At 36.3% G+C, this 21,372-nt stretch overlaps 1 protein-coding gene across 4 annotated transcripts; it reads left to right on the top strand.

Annotated features, from left to right (window-relative positions):
- The first annotated feature begins 1,618 nt into the window (after positions 1 to 1,618).
- sh3bgrl (SH3 domain binding glutamate-rich protein like) lies at positions 1,619 to 13,070 on the top strand. 4 transcript variants are annotated; one of them, XM_060885191.1, is made up of 4 exons: positions 1,619 to 1,820; positions 10,695 to 10,880; positions 11,085 to 11,165; positions 12,153 to 13,070. In XM_060885191.1, the coding sequence occupies exons 1-4, from the start codon at positions 1,776 to 1,778 to the stop codon at positions 12,186 to 12,188; spliced, it is 348 nt and encodes a 115-aa protein (XP_060741174.1). In that variant the 5' UTR covers positions 1,619 to 1,775; the 3' UTR covers positions 12,189 to 13,070. The 4 variants fall into 4 exon arrangements, with proteins under 4 accessions (XP_060741174.1, XP_060741173.1, XP_060741175.1 ...); XM_060885190.1 differs by lacking the exon at positions 1,619 to 1,820 and adding an exon at positions 2,041 to 2,195; XM_060885192.1 differs by lacking the exon at positions 1,619 to 1,820 and adding an exon at positions 6,683 to 6,815.
- The last annotated feature ends 8,302 nt before the right edge of the window (positions 13,071 to 21,372 follow it).

Raw genomic sequence — 21,372 nt, 5'->3', positions numbered from 1 at the left:
GAGCCCCAAAGGTTCTGGAAACAAGATTAGCCTCTACCAAAGTGATGGAAAGGCAAAAGACTGGATACAGAAAGGATCTGCTCATGATAAAAACATATATTTAAGCATGTTTGAGCTTAAGCTGAAGCATCTTTATCATGATAAAGGATTATTATCTAAAGAATGCATTCTGTTCACCAGTTTCCAGAGAAGTTCATCCAGTCTAATGGGCAGTAGCTTTATAACAGTAAGACAATGACCCAAAGCACACTGCCAATACAACACAACACTTAATCATGGGAAATAAATGAAAGATTTTAGAGTGACCTCGTCAATCAGTGTCCCTTATCTCAATTGAGGTGAAACACATTACCTACAGAAGGAAAGAAATGGTGAGAAACCCACCAAAACAACTGAAGGAAGGTGTGATTCAAGTTACTGATGCAACCAAATATTAAGTGTTACTTCAAGATTTATTTGTTGTGGTCTGACACCAAACATCTCATGGTTTAAACAAGTAGTTTAGCACATCGCTATCTAAATATAAGGAAATGAAAGTGGAAAATCTGAATTCAGAGAATGATCACTGCAGAGGTTAATCTAAAGGTTTCAGAACTCTTGTGGCTCAACTATGTATTTCTTTGCCAATTCCAATCTGACCTTCCAATTATTACATATGATGAATGGTTTGTCTCTTGTGGTATGACTTTTGTCTTTCTGCTTTCAAAATCTTCTTTGAATGGTGAATTGTAATACCTTCTCCTCTGATCTGTGGTGGTTACTTCTGTGGCTGACCCATTTAATTCCTGTCTGCTTGTTAATATCCATCCATCCATCCATCCATCCATCCATCCATTTTCTACCGCTTATCCGGGGCCGGGTCGCGGGGGCAGCAGTCTAAGCAAGGACGCCCAGACTTCCCTCTCCCCAGACACTTCCTCCAGCTCTTCCGGGGGAATACCAGTGTAATTTTTTTATAGACATTCCATATTGGTTATGCCTAGTACTTGTGCAATAGCACTAATGGATATTTCCACTTTCCTCAGCTTCAAAATGGCTGCTCCCCCCGGCCCCGGCAGTAAATTTTAAATATATTTTTTACATTTAGGTGTAAATACTAGAAGAGAAAAGCTGAATTATTATCTATTTTCTCATATTCATCCTTTGTTCTCGAATACAAATGACTTCAGTACACAGCAAAATGGCTTTACCATTCAATTCACCTTTGAAAGGAACTGTGTGGTTGAGATTTATAATTACCCTACTATTATGAAATTTTGTTAAAAAAAAAAAAAAAACAAGAAAAGTATTGTGTCTATGATGCTGAATAATAGCAGTTATATCGAAAATGTTTCCGTGTTACAGCCTGGCCAGCTAAAGGGGTTGGCAACAGTAGCTGATATATAATAACATGATGCTTCAGTTCAGCTAGTTCAGTTATTTACAGATTAAACCAATCAGTCTTATTTAAAACATGAAATCCAGATTATGCATGTGCTTTAAACACCGCAGTAATTTGTAGGTGTATAATATAGCCTGTTGTGCTCTGTTTTGCACACGTTAGCAGTGTATTGTTCCGGCGTTGTTAGCAAACGAGGAGTGGTGTGTGAGTGAGTGAGTGAGGGTGAGAGAGAGGCGGGGAAGTTGGGAAGTCTTACGTACTCTTCCGTCGGCAAGAACACTAGTCTACAGTTTTGAGGAGGAAAGGACGCAGTCTGTCACGTTTCAGCAGCCTCCAAAGCTCTCTCTCTCTCGCTCCCTCTCTCTATTCCACGTCGCGAGGTATTTCGAGCAAGATGGTGATCAAAGTTTACATCGCGTCGTCATCCGGATCAACCTCAGTAAGCTTCAGAGTCGTGTATTCATGATGCCAATGACTTGTGGAAGGAACTTGAACCTTTTCTTGCAGCGTTTGAATGTTGTGCGGGTGAACCAGCAGCTAGCGTCCATGCATGATATCAGGTTGTAGCTCAAAAGCTGAAAATCTTTCCTGGAGCGCACAGCTGCACAAAGTGGCTGATTTTCAAATATTTATAGTTTTTTCTTTTATTCATCGTAAAGCGTGCACATATTTATTGATGAGTAGCAGGCCAGGACGCTGTTCAAAATTACTCATTTTCTTTTTAAACAGTAAAGGAAGTAGCGAGTAAATAGCTCTATATATGGTATTGAAGAGATACATAGTGATGCAAGCACTTCCTGATCTGTCAAAGTGGGTATGTATCAGTTTATATGCAGTAATGGCAACATAGCTGCAATGTTGCTATAAATATGGCGTTGTAGCAGCTTTTTTAGGGAAAGAACTGCTTTCTTATCGTTTCAGCGTGATCATGATTGTCACCTGGGATCACAAAAAAAAACTTAAAAATAATAAACCAAGAGAAAGTATTTGTATATGCTATTATACAAATTGGTATACTACAGTGACCTGCTACCCCAGGCTTCAGACGTGACGAGTTTAGCTAGCTCCTCATAGTTTGGTCAGTTAACTATCTGTGTTAAGCTCCAAGCCCTATTGAGTTGTCCAGATGGAATGTTTTGTGTGGCCTAATTTCAAACATGGCAATCAGGAAATGGATGAAAATATTGGATGAAATTTGACCTTTGCATGCTTTATCTGTGGTGTTTTTCAAATTTATCATTTCTGGATATGCTGTGTGAACAGTATAAAATAGTCTCTCGGGTAAAGAACCTGTATGGTAAATCTGTATCTTAATATGAACACACTGCCCTCATTGTAACATACTAACATTGCCAACTGTGTTACTAGAATAAGCAATTAAAGATGACAACATGACTTAATACTGAGAGATATGATGCTTTCCATTATGCATTGTTCATCAGCTCGCATCTTAAGGGACTTTATTGATAACTCTCATGTATACAATATGCATACATATTTGTGCTACCCCAGAACAAACTCACACTTACAGTATGATAATGGGGTTAAAGTGCTATGGTTAAATGGAATCAGTCCTGTAGCATTAGAATAGATAGTTGAAGTTGCTTTGCCAGCATTTATGTTAGGATATCTAACAATTATGTCATGGTTATGCAAACTACAGTACTCCAGAATGGACTTATTAAACACAGCTGAGCTTTGTCTGTAGAACTGCTGTTTTGTGTTTTGATTTCAGAGTGATTATATTATTTAAAACCTTGCTTGTTTGGTGTATAAGCTTTCATTGGTTTTCAGGCTTACCATTATTTGAATTAAAGAAGTTAGTTTTATGTTAACATTGGCTACTTATTTTGGCAGCCATGACTAAAACAAATTAAATGTAAGCAAAGAACTGTTTCTAATTCTGCTGTAAGGCATATGCAAAATTGGGAATTTGCTTTTAGGCAAACTATACAAGCCATCTATTGGACATCTGGCATTACCTACTTTGTGTTCGCTAATTATCAAGCTAGTCTCCTAGCATGATTAAATGGCTGTATAATAGTAAGATATTCAAAATGAACAAACATTGACCACATGAACAAAAATGTTTTGACTACACAATTGTCAAATGGAGAGGCTTCTACAACAGATGCTTAGGTAGATTCATAATTAAGCAGCTTTATGTAGTAATGTAATGTACTATATTAGTTTATACAGAATTTACCTTCACTGTCTAGTCTATATTTGTAAACTAATCAAGCTTATGATGTTTACTTGGTAAGGAGAGAATTTTGTTTTGCAACTTTGTATTTCAAACTTTTGTAAATCAAGGTGTCTAACAGTTTGTATTTTAAACTTTGTTGAAATTTGTTATTAGCTATTGTGTTGTCAGTATTCGGGTTAACATGGGCACTGTTGACTGAATGGCTGACAGTAGCTAAAAGACAAGCTTTTTTGAGTTTAAAGTGGATGCCATGTTAAATTAAGCCAAATATACAATCACTATTTTGATAATTAGAACTGTTCACAGGGCAAAATGTTTCTAGTGTGTTTGTTAGTTTTCTATTAAATGTTTATTTAAATGGTTGCTGTCTTCCCATTGATATATCGATTTCATATTAGTCCTACTTTTGCTTTTATGTTACTGTTATGTCTGACATTAAATGGGAAATTTTACAGTTTATTGCTTATTTACTCTTCCTAATGCAGCTCCCACGATTCTTAATGATTATGATTAAGAACCAACCCATAAGAAAAGTTTGATATTTATTTTCATTATTGCAGAAATATTTATTAGAATGATAATGATATTGGAATTTGTAACATGTATTAACTCAAATTACACTTTAATGAACACATTCTTCAGAAAGTTCCCATATAATTTAAAATGGTTTAGTTTTTTTTGTCCTGCTATTGATATGAGACTTAATAGTACTGAGGGTCAATACTGCAAGCAATTACAGAGGATATATTGATATTGGTTCAGTTTTATTCCTGTACCTCTAACAGTTCAACAGATGGCACTTGCAGTTTAAGTGTCTCAGTCAGAGCCAATACTGAAATAAAACTATTTCAAAATGCCTGCTGTTATCTTATGTGATATGGATGATGGATACAGTAATAAACTGACAAAACACTGTTATGTGGGAGTAATCATGGCATTAATCAATCTTTAACATTGTAAGATTATAGACCTTTTAAATAGCACTATTGGAATAGTAGAACATACTGCTTTGGCAATGTCAGAATGGTGCTTACTAGTGCTGCACGATTAATCATATCGCAATCGCGATATCAAGCCTGTGCGATTATATGACGCAAAATGCTGCGATTTTATGAAATAAATAAATAATAAATAAATGCATGTGTGGACATGACAACCCATTCTCTTTGAAAGCTGTTTGCCTATTTCATACACTACACCGCTATCCGCTAATAAAAAAAAAGACCAGTGAGTTTCAGTTTAGGCAGTGGCACGTGTGGCACGTATGGTCATGTCGCGACTTTTTCCGGTGTGCAGCGCGGAACAGGTGAAGATGGATACCGAGCAGACGGACACTGAACTGTACTGTTAATTTCTTCAGACAAGACGAGACGAAATATGTTCGTCAACAACCTTTTTTTCATGACTAAGACGAGACGATGACAAGACTGCACCACTGTCCAAAAACGCTGACTAAGGCTAAATTAACATGCATTATTGTTGACGAAAAAAGACGAGACGAAAATGTTTTGTATAAAATAAAAACTAAGATAAAATCTCTTCATTTTCGTCTACAATTGTCTCTGCTTTTTCATCAGCTGTTACGCCTTTAAAATATTCAGCACGAGTTTGCGGCTTCGCGCTGTTGCTCAAGTTACAGGTCCGCGAAGCGGATCCCGCTTATTATATTGCTACCTACCAAATAAATCAATAATTTGACACAAAATGATGATTTTTAAAAAGGAGTTTATTGATTTAAAAACTATTGTATTGCTTCCTCTAAAGAAAATAGTGCGTTCCGTCTCTACGGTTAGAATCCTGTGTGTCTATGGCAACGCTCTGTTTTTCATGGCAACGGTGTGTTATATATATATATATATATATATATATATATAGTTCGCAGCGGTCTGTTAGCAAGAAATAAAATAGTGTGTGCGTAGAAAGAATTCGTCCACACGGCGCTCAAAATAAATAAATAAATAAAAAATCTTGAGCGCAAGTCCACCGTCTAGGCTTTTTGTGTTAAATTATATTTCCTGTCGCTGCGCAGGCTCTTTTATTCTACATGACAGCTTATGTCCCGATGACCGGTCTTTGCATTACGATTAAAAGCAGTATCAATAAAGTAAAAAATGTGATGTGCAGTCAAGTTCGAGTGTATGCACTGTTTAAACGTGTGTTCTCAACTTCTCACTGATACTTTTGTGATTATCAGTAATCTGTGTGCATTTTCCTTGAGAACCAAGCAAGTTGACTCATGATACCATTTGTTTATTATATCGCTATCGCAATCGCAATATTGACCTCAATAATCGCAATATGACATTTTCCCTAAATCGTGCAGCCCTAGTGCTTACCACAGCAATTGACTGAAATTTTATATTGCATAGTTTGTTTTGGTGTTGTTGGAATTATGCTTAGGTATGCTTAGTATATTTTGGCTCATATCTCACTTGGTTTCTAGTATGCCGTAAGATGTAAAAGATAAAAGGGGAGTTGTGGAGATTGTTTATTGCTACTCATGTGCGAGAGATAATATGAACAAGAAGACATGTTAAAACAACATTTTGAAATGTTAAAATGTATTTTGGGTCTTCTTGGCAAATTTGGTTCATCTTGGAATAAGTAAAATGGGTTATTTTGTGAGTGGTTGCACCCAAAGCCTGAGGCCTTATGGTAGATTGCTGCTATCCTCTTAGATTCTCTAAGGAGTGCATGAGCTTGAGCAACAACTGATTCATGCTGCAACCCATTTCCAGACATTCTACAACCATCTAAGGACTAACACAGCTGTCATTTGGTGTTTCCTCAGTGATCTCAACTCCGACATCCTTTTGCAAGGCAAATAGGGATCAGTTCAAATTAACAGATTTGTAACAAATGAAGCTTTTTTTTATGCTGAAACACTTCTTTTGTGTTGTGATGCTCATGTATCTGCTTGCTAACAGATTTATGAACACAATTACTGTAGATTATTCAAATGGTTGAACCTCTGAATTCTGTTATCCTGCTCACACTAAATGTCTCAGTCTGGTGGCATTCGGTTATTTAGAAGCAAGATATTGCTAACCTTTCCACAACAGACCTTATTTGGTTTGTATTAAACTGACTCCTCCCTTAGCCTAGTCCCAAAAGATCTGGTGGTTGCAGTCTCCCCTTCTAGGGTCACTCTTCTCTATTTCTCATCAGACCTGCTTATGCTCTGCTTATGCTCTGTCTTCAGACTGTCAGCTGAATTTATCTGATCAGGTTATTGTTTGTATGTTTGTTTGTTTGTATGTATGCATTTATGTGTGTGTGTATGTATGTATGCATTTATGTATGTGTGCATGTATGACATTTGGCATATTTTGTGTTACAACCTAAAATTTAAATTTTCCATTTCGTTTACACAATATGCCTAACATTTGAAGGTGCAAAATAATTAATACTCTCCTTACTAGATTACTCACTTTTGGTAGACAGCCTCCTCTTGGCATAGTTGTGCCATGCATAGTTTATTTTTTGTTTGTTTGTTTGTTTTTTAAAATAATGGATTTAGTGGGTTCTTCTAAATGTTCAAGATACATTGATTTGATATTTTTTACAGAACTTTGTTCGAACATGTTTATTTTAGCTCCTTGGGATTCCGTTTTTTTCTAAATGTTTTCTAACAGACCTTGAGCCCTTTGATGTACAGGTGTATTTATGATTAGACCACACTACACATATAGACTGTATTCAGCTAGGCTAATTATGAGATTAATTTCAAGATTACACAGCATTGGGTATGAATACTTATTCAGTCACAAAATGTTTACTGTTTATTTGTAAATAAATTTTTTATTATTAGTTATTCTGCTATTAGCTTATTACCATTAGCAAATATGTAATATGTTATTAATATAATATGAAATAATAACAATTATTCCAGGTTATTTCTATTATTTACTATCATTGGCCAGCATCTTTCTTGATTGTATTCTTAGGAATAATTAAAATGACAGTTCTGTGTGTAAAAATAAAAGAAAAAAAAAAAAAAAAAAAGGCAAGGGAGAATGGGTGGGATCTTAGTGTTCTGGCTGGACCTAAAAAGCATGTGTAGTCCTGGAACACCACCATGTCCCAAGAAATATCATCGACCTCATCCTGGATTTTAACACAGATTTTAGCCTAAAATTATCCTGATTGACAGTGACATTGTTACCCTCTCAAAGCGATATGGTAATGATCACAGGATGCACTCTGATATCCTCTTCTACCCAGCAATGAACATGGTTGTGAATTTAGCTGAGTAAGACAGCAGGCAACCTGTAACCAAATCTGAGCCCTGACAAACACCCATCAAAGCACTTAATGTATGACCTTGGGACTCCCAAGAAAATTGAGCAGCATATAATACAGAGAGGACCGTGACCCTATGGCCTCTTAAGACTGAACTGAGGTGAAGACAGGCAGGATGTGGAAGGCCAAGGATGCTGAGGAAAGTCTGCCAGAGCAAACTGGTAGGCTCATTGACTACAAGAAAAACAAGATTAAGTGCATCCTTTGTAGCTGCCAGAAAGACTGGGAGAAGGTGATTATCGCTCAGGCATGACCAGGTGATGAAACCATTTATACAGTTATTCCATGATGCAAGAACCTGTGAGTGACAAAAGTTGTAGATTTTTTCAAAGGAGAGGTCTCAGACCCTAAGTCAAGCTTCAACTGACGAAGTTCATTATTTGTATAGTACTTTTAACATTGTCTCAATGAAGCTTTAAAAATATAATTTACAATATTTTAAATGAAATTTATTTTTATCCCTAGTGGCAACAGAAGCTAGAGCAACACCATGAGAGGATAAGGAAGACTCAAAAGAGAACCCATCCTAATCATTGCACAGTGTAGTGAGCATATATATATCACTTAGTGATAGTGGTAGCTCAGTGGTTAAGGCATTGGACTACGAATCAGAAGGTTGAGAATTTGATTCCCAGGACCACCAAGTTACCACTGCTGGCCCCTTGAGCAAGGCCCTTAAATGTAAATGTAAGTTGCTCTGGGTAAGGGCATCTGGTAATGCTGTAAATGTATAGTGCAATTGATAACTGTACACTATATAGTCAAGTGCATTTTTTTGACCAATTTATGAATATGAGCATCAGTATAAACACTGAATTCATTATAGTTTAAACATTAAGTCTTTTCTGTTGAAGTTGTCAGTTGTTTAATGATGAATGCTTGAGTGTAATACTAATCATGAAAGTTGCAGTTCAAAGCCATTACCTTGGTCTCTATGGTACTATCCAAAACAATCCCATGTATCTCAAGTGGCTCTGGATTAAGAGGAATGCCACAAGGCATGCTACTCAGACACAAAGTTGGATCTCATCATCCTCAGTTGGGTATCCTGGGCGACCACTGAACAACATACAATATTGCATTGCAATATTTGAGTTCAGCCTTGCTTTTTCCATCTGAAGAGCACCATCTGGCCTCCTTTTTACCTGGTGGTTGATGTAACTGCTGGTTTATTGTCCAAATATACGTTAACCGGTGCATACACTACACAGCCAAAAGTATACAGACATCTGACAATTGCACCCATATGTGCTTGGGCATTAATATGGCATTCATCATCCTTTGCTGCTATTTTCCTCCTCTGCTGCACTTCTGAGAAGGTTTTCTACTAGATTTTGGAGCGTGACTGTGGGGATTTGCATGTTCACACACAAGAATATTAGTGTGGTCAAGTACTGATGTCAGGAGAGATGGTCTGGTATGCATTTGCTGTTTAAATTCATCCCATGCTTGTTGAGTGAGCTCTGGTACAAGCCAAGTGAATTCTTCTACTCCAGGCTCAGCAAAGCTGCTTAGTTCAATTAATGTTTTTAATTCACTTAATTCAATTTAGTTTTTTAATTAATGTAAAAGAGAAAACCTAATTCTACAGCAGAAAAATGTATTCTTGGCAATGAGAACCGTTTAAGGAATGTACACAATGGGTATGATGGTCAGGTGCTTGGTTATATAGTGTAGAATTGGCAGCAAAATATTGATATGAATTAAGTGTAGCTATCTGCTGCATCCAGTAGTTTATACTAAGTGGTTGAATGCGAGCAGTACACTTTATGCTCATGATAAATGACCTAGGGTATCATTTTGGTAGATCAGTTCATGCTACTGTGTGGTATCGACATTCTAGGGTACTGTTCTTTTAGTTAGTCATGCTAGCATATGTTTATACAAAGAACTTGCTAATTTTAGTAGCTCTTCCTACAGGTTGTAATTGTAACGTGAACTTGCAAAACTGACTACCAAACACATTTATCTCTATCTAAAACATTTTACTATTTAGCAGTTGTCATTTTTTAAACTTTAATTTCTCTCTCTCTCTCTCTCTCTCTCTCTCTCTCTCTCTCTCTCTCTCTCTCTCTCATATACACACAACACAACACAACATTAAATCCCCTTGACCAATAAGGTCTCCCTTGTGGTGCTGTAACAGCTCTGATCCATATACTCAAAAAAGGTGTACTGTTGAACCTAGCACCAAGGCAATTAATGTGCTTTTAATGTTGGGGCTGATGGGTGTATACATGTACACTCTACAATATACTCTGAGAAATATGAGATGAGAGATGAATATATATATATTTTTTTTTATGGGATTAAAATGGGAATATTTAGGGAATATTTATAATGGGAATATTTAGTTGCATACAGTATCTCTTTTGCTTTGCCAGGCCTGTTCACACTCCACACTTTTCCTTTCCATTACTTTGATATAGGTTAATCTTGGTTCCAGAACTTTTGTTGTTTTCCTTGACCGTGGTTGATATCCAGTTTTTAGTAGACCAGTGGTTTCTTTCTTTTCCAAAACCTTCCAAATTGTTGTATTTGCTATGCCTAATGCTTGTAAAAGCTCGGATCAATTTTCCTCTGTTTTCTTCAGCTTTAACAAATGAAGTCTTCACAGATGAAACCCGAGGCAGAAACCAAATGTTTCTTTACATAAAGTTTTGCTTTCTTTATTTAAATTTTATTTAAATTTAAGTGGGTAGAAATTTTAAATGGTAGACTTCAATACCACTGGACATCGAAATGTGGTTTCAGATTGGTACAAAACTGTTGAAGCTAATCTTCATTCCTCGTCTTTCCTATTAGATCAAGAAACAGCAACAGGATGTCATGGGGTTCCTGGCAGCCAATAAGATCGATTTTGAGGAATGTGACATTGCAGCCAATGAAGAGAACAGGAAATGGATGCGGGAAAATGTACCAGTGGATTCCCGACCAGCCACAGGGAATCCCCTCCCACCTCAGATATTTAACGAGGAGAGATACTGTGGGGTCAGTCATATTTCCAGTCACTGTTAGTGTGCTAATCATGATGAAAATGGGTTACCCATACCTACAGAGTTTAAATCAACTCCTGGTGCTGTCTGTGCCTCAGTGGATAATAATTATTATTACTCATTAATTGTCTTTGCTTTATAATTGAACAGATTTTTGTCTCATGATTTCATGTAAATTGAAACGTCTCCCTTTCCACAGAATTATGAGGCTTTTTTTGATGCACGAGAAGAGAATGCTGTGTATGCTTTTCTAGGCTTGACTGCTCCACCAGGTTCTAAGGTAAGCATTTTGGGCTAAATATGAATTATATGAAGAGGACTATAAAAAGGGCTGTCTATTACCATTTTTCATAGGATTAACAAACCCCATACAATGGAATGTAACTCAAGCAAATAACAGTAACAGGACAGAATATGGCCACCCTACTGGATTTGGCAAGTTAGGTGCAACCCTACAGAGTAATGGCTCTGTCAAATTCCCAGCAGCCTCAATGTTAATTAAGCTGCCCCTACTAAAGGCCAGCAGTATGCTTGAGTGGGCCCAGAATCACTGGCTTTGTTCCAAATGTCTAGCCCAAGCTCCCCTCTCATAACAACTGATCTTATGTCAGTGTCACAATCTGGAGCTTGAGGAATAGTTTTCCTAAAGCTCCCTTTTGATGCTATAGCCTTCCCTAGCAGCCTTCTGAGGAACTGAACTGGGTGAATCAGAATATACACATTTTATTTCGCATTCCCCCTCATAAACCACCATGATGAAGCTTTTTAACCATTGTCAAAGGAACAGGATATTTTATTGGTTGATATGTCATTCCCTTTTATCTTTTTACCTTACCTCTTTCCCTGCCCAATAAAAACAGATTATGCACCCAATTTAGTTATGGTCATGAATGTGGTAGCTGGATGTGGCAGCTTTATAATATTATATTTTGCTTTTTTCTACTTTATGCAAGTAATTTTTGAAAGGACTATATTAAACTGTTTTTAAGTTTGAATCCCATTTTTACTGAATAAGTTGTGAAAATGCAATTTTATGCAATTTAAATCAGTCTGTGTAAAGTTTCTTTTATACAACATTTCTTGTCCATGTGCTTGAAGGGTGGCAGTTATTCTGGAGTTAACTGTATGTGAAATCATTTGCAGGGGCTGACAATTGTCTGTCTGATTCATGTTGCAGAATAGCAGCAATGTTGTGGGTAAACCTTGTACAAATCTTTTGGTTCTTATTGTTTGCTTAAACTAATATACTGTATTTGCTTATTTTCAGGAAGCAGAGGCTCTAGCCAAAAAGGAGCAGCAGTAGCCACATAATCTTCAATTGCCTGATACTGTTTTGTTTCTAACCTTCTGCTTTCAATCCTATAATTTTACATTTTCATATTACTCATCAATCTCCCATTCAAATTAGAGAACCCATTTGGGTGACACCTGCTCCTGTATATTACAGACTGTGAGAACGTCTTACAACTGTGGATAGTGCAATTGCCTGCAATCCTCTGTAAAGTTGGAAAAGAATTCTACTGTCTTTTTAATTGTATACATTTGTATGGTGGTATTCATTCATGATGTGCCATAAAGCAGGTGAATTAACAGTGGCTGCATTTTTTCACAGATTAAATTGTGAATTTATATTTCAGTTAAAAAGATGTTCCCTGTTAAATAATGTTAAAGGGCTACTGTAGGTAGTAAACATTTTGTCTCTCTTAGTCATTAGTGCTTTAGCTTGCTATTTTGTGTCAGAAGATATGTTTGTTTATGTATTTCAGTGTTTGATTTTGGAGACCATTAAAGGTACACAAAGTATGAGAATATAAAGATTCAATGTTGGGTTTAGTTTCATTTCTTGTACTGAATTAGTAATTTCTTAGTAGCTCCCTAAAAATCAAGCGTAATGTCGGTAATAAATCCTTAGTATGTCAGTAATGAAATTTCATTAAAGTGTCATTTAAGGTAATAATGTATGCACCATTTGTTAAATGTGAGGTCCCAATACTAACTATATTCATTGTAATTATTATTGTTCAAGATAAGTATTACTTACTGGACCTTTATCTTATTCTCAGCTTGTCTTAATAGTGTACACTTTTTTCTATTTTATGAGCAAATAGAATATGCCAATTTTTTTTGAAGAACTGTATTATTGAAGGGGACAGTTCATTAAAGCATTGTTTTAAATAAAAAAAAAGTTTCTTTGTGGTTTGTTTAAATGAAAAGATGGAACATCACGGAAATAAATAACATGTTTAAAAAAAGCTGAAAAAGCTCTCATCATTTGGCATTAGCACCAAGGAAAAAAATCCTGCAGATACAGGCTGAGAGCTTTTGTTAATGTTCAAACTTCCAGATGTACCATTATCCATACGTAATTTATCCCTTCATCTTTATCCATAGATAATGGTACCTGATTTGAGTATCTTTTTCCATACTTTAACTGACCAGTTTCTGTATCTGCATACTTTTTTGCACAGTGCTGATGCTGCACTATTGGCCGATTAGATAACTGCATGGAGGTGTACAGGTGATCCTAATTAATTGAACAGTGAGTGTACACTCCATCAAAACTGGAGTTATCTGAAGGAAGATTCCACACAAGTGCACATGTGCCCTGCATCTGCCCTAAACTCTAGTGCCAAAATGGCAGATCAACAGTCCAATTTTTTATTAATTGGGACATGATTAAGTGTTATTTATCACGAATAACAGAGAGGCTGTTGGCTGAATAATAGTAACATGATTGTAATGTGACTTACAGGGACCTTTGATGGCGCATTTGGTCGAGTGACTCAGGTCAAGAATAGGTGGTGTTTTACATGGGCATCTGGACTTGGACTATTTCCAGCACGTCATTAATCAAGAAGTGTTTATTTTGTCATCAGTCTCCACTGTCTGTGATGTGCTAAATGATATTTAGGAGACTCTCATGGATCTACAACATAAAACACATTCAGGTCTTTCCCAAGATGTGGCCCCAGTTTTCATTAGGGAATTTGGCGGTAGACGAGATCGACCCAGGTTTACCATTTCTGAGGTACTGCTGTCCTGGCTCTTGAGATGTCTATACCAGTTTCTTTTATTGCAAACACTTTAGGAATAAGCCAGTTAACAATCTGCTGAATGCATGAACTAGGTTTCTTTACAAAAAGTACATACAGCACCATATCTGACCATGGATTGGATAATGCCATTTTTACTACAAAAAACATTATCAAACGCTGTATACAGGATGATAAAATGTTGCCTGCAGGCAGACGGACATAGAGTTCAATGGAACCACATAAAAGACTCAATTCACAGAGTGGATGCCCCTGATGCTCAATTCAGAGTTGTGTCCCAGAGGATGACACAACTGGAGTGTAGGGTCAGGAGGTCATATTGTGTACAAGGTCCATTGTCCGTAGTCCACATTGATACATCATAAGCTCATAAAGTGATTGTTCCTCAGGTTTTGTTTTCAAGGAACATATCATCATATTTGGTGGGATAGATGGATTCTCATGATCGGTTAAACACATTTATTTACATTTATGATTACGTTTCAGTCGAAAATGTATATAGTTTTATATTTTACAATGAGATAGATAGATAGATAGATAGATAGATAGAGTATGTGATATAAAGAATTAATGTAGGTCAGATAATAATTGGATTCTTTTTATTCTTTATCTTTGTATAGATCATGTACTTGGAACCAGCAACAAACAACCGTTCAAGCCCTGCCCTGTCATTCTTTCTCCAGTTTGTGCAAAAGCATGGATGGCCTTCAAGGTAAGAGAAAGTAATTTCTGCTTCCCTCCCCCTTGTGTAGTTATATGTTTGTATCTAGTATCTAGTTATACTGTATGTAGTGAATATGTTTGTATCTTCTTCATGCCATGGCTGCCATATAGATTTTACCTCTCTGTCTTTTCCTCTTTTTGAGAGTAAGGGGTAATGGAGTGGAAAATATGGCAATAGAAGACACCATGTGTCATAAGAAAGGGATCAGAAGAGGAAGCCTTATTGCTGTAAAAAGCGTACATAACCAAAGGTAATATTTAACAAAGCTTAATATTTATAGTATATTTCAACAAAATAGGATGTTACACTGTCGGATTATAATTTTTTATTGCCACATTTTGTATTCTTTAGAATTGAATGTGTGTGGTGAGATGTCTGGCTTAATGTTACTCAGCTGTATTATAAGATATTTCACAGCCTTGAGGAAGATTGTTGGATCCAACAATTGGATTGTTGGATTTATCAAATTCTCTGTACCTGCTTTGTGCACATTACGTGTTTCTCCCTCATCTGGAGCATGACCTCCACACCTTTTCTGAAGGCTGGGACAATCACCCATTACAGTCTGAAAGTGGGATCACCCGTAACCAGCTGTGGATAACAGGACACATACACAACTCATCTGATGCAACTAAAGACAATCTGCAGGTTTGATTTTTGTTTGATTTTCTATGCTTGAGTTGTAGTCAAACTATGCTCTTTCATGATGTATTTTCTGTATTCATTTAAGAATCTGGAATTGTTTGGAACAGACTGGGAGACATTTGATTGTGTGACAGATGAAGCTGCTGGAGTTCAAGTTCCTCTATTCCTGCTCTGATGGAAACCGTAAAATCCATGTTTAATTTACTTGCAACATCTGACTGTTATGGCAGAGATATTTATATATTCAATATATGTTAATAATATGAAAGTCAATTAAATACACACAGACCTATCTAAGACCATTTTAAACATTTATTTTACGTTTTGTACATTGAAGTAATTTGAAAATTAAAAATTAACAAGTTTACTGATTTGAAAATTGTTTAAACTGATTTGAAATTGTTACACAGATGTACTTTAACAATGCTAATAAAATGACATAGAGAAGCTAACTGCATAAAGTGAAATGAAGAATAAAGTTTATAAATTCATCCAGCATCATAAGGTGAGCTGTAGGAATTGTAATTGTCGTTTTGCATTGCATTGTACATCCACTTACAGTCACAAAACACATAGTATGATGTGTGTCACAGTTGTGATTGAACTTCAGTGATGTTCAAGTCTTTCTGGTCACATGGAAGAATAGACTTGTGTCTCATACTGCATAACTGTCATATACTGCATAACTTTACCAGCATTCATTTGTTCTGTACCTTCACCTTCTTAAAAACAGGAAAAACATACGTTAGAATAAAAACAAGATAAGCAGACATTAAAAAGTACACTGGCCCATGAAAATATACATACCACTATTCTCAATTTCCTGTAGGAGGTCTTGGAATAAGTTCATTATGGTTATTTCTTATGTGTGTAACATGTCCCCTAAGGAATAAAAATGGTCAGAAATACCGTCATCTTTTTCCCTGGTACAAACTTTTGTTTGTAAATTGTTATTGTTTGTATATTGTTAAATACAAACATAGATAAATAATTAGATAAACATACTTGTCACCTTCCTGAGGAATATAGCTTTCAGGTGTTAGAAATATAAATGTTGCAAAACATAAACACACCTCTGTCTAAATGTCAATAGAATTTAAATTGTCTGCTTCTGGTGACTTCTCAATTTCCTAGAAATGAAACAGAATATGACCAACCTTGTGTTTTCAGAGGACATTTTCCTCATTGGTGATTACCATTTTAGACTTACATCACTTCAGGTGCACAAATCCATGTTTCATCTTAGAGCACTTAAGTGTATGTATGTATTGGAGGGAACTTAAGAGGAACCATTTGGCTGCACACTGTACACTGGGCTTTGGACACTTTTTTAAACTCTTTTGCATCAGGTGGTAATGGAGTTGTCAATTTGCTATTGTAGAGGAACAATATACATTGTGCACTTCCCACTGCTGCTCACTGCTTTTAACTGCTTCCCATTATATCCATCTGGGTCAGCAGGGATGACAATCAATTTACTTTGCCCACCTCCACCTACAGTTCAAAATGGAAAATATAAAAAGACAATCCATCAAAAAAGTCTTTCACTGAGCTAAATGCATATAAAATCAATATCTATAAATGCATCTGATTTCAATGAAAGAGTATTAAGAAGGTTGGAAAAAACATATTCAAAACAATCCTACATTCCTGAGCACTTCTACAGTGAGGCTGCAGCTATCGATTACTTTAGTAATCAAATATTCTATTGGTTTTTCTATTGATTAGTCGAGTAGTCTGAGTACTTTTTCTTTATTAAAGAAGAATACTAAATATGCAAGAGAAAATAATACAGGTCTCTTAAAATGAACAACCAGTTTGTTTACTTTTTTAGAAAGATTTACATTTTTATTGATGAAATTGCATACGTGAATAAACGTGAAAACTAAACCAATTTAGTGCATTTAATTGCCATATTACATGCTCTGGTGGAATGTCGAATTTGGCATTGTGGTAAGTCTATGGGACTCTGTGTGTGTGTGTGACAGAGAGAGTGAGACTATGAACGTGAATGACGCTTAGGCTTTCACAAAACTAATTTGTGAACATCATAACTAGCCACCATATTGATTTCCGGTCTTAAATAGTCACTCCATACAGCACTATCAACACACATTTTAATGGGTCTAAATGTGAACCCTAATGATATTTTGTGTCTACTCTGCATGGACTTGATGGGAGGACTGAGTGTTTTTGGATGAGATAATGAAGCATCGAACTTGTACTGGAACTTGTGGTACATCAGTTCAATCTTACAGAAAACATTTTAGTTTGAAATTATCGCAAACTTTGGAAACTTTCTGCCATTTGTTTTTTGCATGAATCTTCTCCTTACCCCTCGCCACTTTCTCCCCGATCCTCAATTTTTCATTTTGCATAGTCTGTATTTACATCACACATCCCGAGTTTAGAGGGTTGTGCGTCAGTAATAATGGTACATGGGGAAACTCAGAGCTCCAAGTGTAGTTACAGTAAATGGAATAAAACAAGATTTGAGGCAAAAAAAAAAATGCCTCATTGATTTTTTTGTATTCAGATTTCTCAAGGAATTGTTTCAGCCCTATTGTACAGTAACCACCCTCCAGAGATATTTGCCAGTTTTGGATATGCATTAACAAGCAGTTCTGATAACTTAATCAAAGGCAGAGATCAATAAAATAGTAATCTTTCTGTACTTATATGCTGTTAAATGCTTTAAAATATATAATCAACAGTATTAACAAAAACAAGGAAATGCAACCTAAACAAACAATGAATGACTCATGGTCTGAATGACTCATGGTTTCTGTAATAGTTAATGATCTTCTCCCAAGTCCTGCAAGTGTAAGTTGTAGTTCAATGTCTCATTTGGGTGTCTTTTCATATTGCTGGTCAAGTAGAAAAAAAAACATTAAAACGCTCCTATTTGGGCATCAAAAATATCCATTTCCATTGTCCAAATGTTTTTCCTTCTTATTTCCTTTTGGAAATATCCAGGAAATGACCTGAAAACATTTTATTATATTATATTGAAACAACAAATACAGTTACAGTCTCACACCTAGCCATTTCTTGCTGTATTTACTGTCCCCTACAATTGGACTTGTGCCTTCTTACTTGTTGGGCTAACTGTCTAGTGAAATTAGACTGGGCCCTCTCTTTCTGTTGTCCAACATCGTGCTCTGCTGTATTGCCCTGTCTGAGTGACGTCACACATCGACACCAGATTCTGTGCAGTGCTTATGATGTCACTTAATGGTACCTGATGAACAATGTTAAATGACTTACCATACACTTTTTTTTTTTTTCTTACCAATTTTTGTCATGGTTGCTTATATTGATATGACTAGACTGTTACATTTGTGACACACAAATGTTTTGGATTACATACGTTTATTATTGACTGTAGATAATTGTATATATGTATAACATGGTGTCAGAAGACAGCACGGAGAACGGCTCGTAAAAGTTTTTTTTTTTTCCCCAAGATAGTGAGTGACTATGGAGTCTCACTATGGAGAGACTTGACCCGCTTTCTTTCGAAGGGAATGTTGCCGACAACTGGCGAAAGTTTGCAACCCACAACAAAACAAAACCATGGAGAGACGCAAGTTTCACTCTGGAAACTAGAATCAAGGTGAAACTATAGAGTCATTTATCAGTGAACTCAGGATTAAACCAAAAGCATGCCGTTTCAGAGAATTGACAGACAAGCTAACCTGTGACAGGAGTATACAGCATCAACAGTGAAAGCCTACAGAAAGCACTGTTAAGAAACAGCGACCTAACTCTAATAAAAGCACTTAATATGTCGCATACATGAAATGACTGAGAAAAGTAATAAAACATTGATGATGCCTCAAATGCCCACTAACGTGGATGCAGTACATCCGATTTCGAGCAGGAGGTGCCAGCACACCATGACTAAAATGCAAAAACTGGAAACAATCATGTAGCAAAGAAAGGCAAATGCCCTTTTTTTGGACAGCGGTGTCACAACTGCAAGAAAATTAATAATTTCAGAAAATGTTGTAAATCACGTTGTCAGTTTGTCAGAAAACAAACTACAAAATGACAGTATATGAACTTGAAATGGACAAGCCCCCTGTATATGATGACACATATGATAAGTTGATAATATTGAATTTGATAGGTGTGTCAACACTGTTCATTGCTGAGCAGGAAGAGGAATTCATCACTTTGCATAAAACTCCAATTGAGGTTAAAGTTTACACTGGGGCAAAGTGTAATGTGATGTATCATTAACCTTCAAGAAAATTTTCAAAAATTAACAACCAGTGAAGCAAGATTGCATGCCAAAACCTTGTGGCTTATGGCGGGGGAAGAATTTAAATAAAAGGTTTAGTTACACTGCTGTGTAGTTTAAAAGGACAAAGTCATTCACTCCCATTTTTCTTGGTGGATCAGGATGTCCAACCGCTGTTGGATTTTATGCATGTTTAGACATGGGGACTGTCATGGTGAGCCCACATGTTCACCTGGTCAGTGTGGATGGCAGTACTGATCAAATCCTTAAAGAATACAAAGACTTGTTTACTTATGAACTTGGAGAACTCCCAATCACATACTCCATGACAGTAGAACAATGCATGCAGCCAGTAATTTGCACTTCACATCGCATTCCACTGGCAACGCAGGACTGTGTTAAAGCAGAGTTATACCGCATTCAGTGTCTGGGTGTCATAACGCCAGTCTCAGAGCCAAAAGACTGGGTTTCATCCTTGGTTATGACACATAAAAACTACAGACAAGAAATAATAATAATAATAATAATAATAACCTTTATTTTCTATAGCGCCTTTAAAAGAAAATCTCAAAGCGCTTTACAAAAGCAAAATAAAAGCAACAAAATTACACACATAATATAAAGATTAAAATTAAAGCAACAAAAATAGACAATAAAATAAGCACTATGTAAAATTACAATTAGTCAAATTAAAAGCTACCCTAAAAAAAAGTTTTAAGCAGAGATTTAAAAGTGGCAAGAGATGTTGCTTGCCTTATCTCAGTTGGTAATGAATTCAACAATTTTGGAGCTAGTGAAGAGAAGGCCCTATCTCCCATTGATTTTAAACGAGTTAAAGGAACAGTTAAAAGACCAGTTTCCGAAGAACAAAGATCGCGAGATGGAATATAAGGAATTAAAAGATCAGCCAAATATTGAGGAGCTAACCCGTGTAAGGCCTTGTAGGTAAGCATCAGAATCTTAAAATCAACCCTAAACCTAACGGAGAGCCAGTGCAAGGACTCCAAAACGGGAGTAATGTGAACTTTTAACTTTGTTCTAGTAAGTATTCTCGCCGCAGAATTTTGCACTACCTGTAATTTGTTTAAGGTAGCTTTAGACACCCCAGCCAACAAGGCATTGCAGTAATCAATACCGGAAAACACAAAAGTGTTGATCAGTCTCTCAGCAACAGAAAATGACAGAATTGGACGCAATCTGGCAATATTTCTGAGAAGAACGAAGTTGTAACCGTATTTTGGATATGTGGCTCAAACGTTAAATTGGCATCAAAAATTACCCCTAGATTCCTCAATTTTGTTTGAAACTCCACATTTGAACCATCAAGAGTTTGACTGACCCAGCTTTGCGTAGTTGGTGGGGTAAGGCAACAAGCATAATCTCAGTCTTTTCACTGTTAAGACAAAGAAAATTTTCTGTCATCCATTCTTTCATCTTAGAAATACATTCAGAAAGGAAATCAACAGGCACAGTTTCATTAGGTTTAAAATTAATATAGATCTGCATATCATCTGCGTAAAAATGAAATTTTAGACCAAGTGATCTCAAAAGCTGGCCAAGAGGAGAAACATAAATATTAAAAAGCAGAGGGCCCAAGATTGATCCCTGAGGTACCCCAGATTGAACAACGTTAACCTCCGATCTAAATCCACCCATGGCAACAAACTGCTTCCGATCTTTGAAGTAGGACTTAAACCAATTTAAAACAGTATCAGAGACACCAAAAAAGTTTCAAGACGAGAAATTAAAACTGAATGATCAACAGTGTCAAATGTGGCACTGAGATCAAGAAGGATCAATACTGAAAGACAGCCAGAAT

Source organism: Tachysurus vachellii, chromosome 13 (genome assembly GCF_030014155.1).
Source record: "Tachysurus vachellii isolate PV-2020 chromosome 13, HZAU_Pvac_v1, whole genome shotgun sequence".
NCBI classification, from domain to species: domain Eukaryota; kingdom Metazoa; phylum Chordata; class Actinopteri; order Siluriformes; family Bagridae; genus Tachysurus; species Tachysurus vachellii.
The sequence above is the reverse complement of the archived record's forward strand: the minus strand, read 5'-3'. Positions and strand labels throughout refer to the sequence as shown.

Coding starts and splice junctions, on each gene's coding strand:
- sh3bgrl (XM_060885190.1), top strand. CDS start 2,142: ATGGTATTGAAGAGATACATAGTGATGCAAGCACTTCCTGATCTGTCA. Junction 2,196..10,694: donor TTCCTGATCTGTCAAAGTGG/GTATGTATCAGT, acceptor CTTTCCTATTAG/ATCAAGAAACAGCAACAGGA. Junction 10,881..11,084: donor ACGAGGAGAGATACTGTGGG/GTCAGTCATATT, acceptor CCCTTTCCACAG/AATTATGAGGCTTTTTTTGA.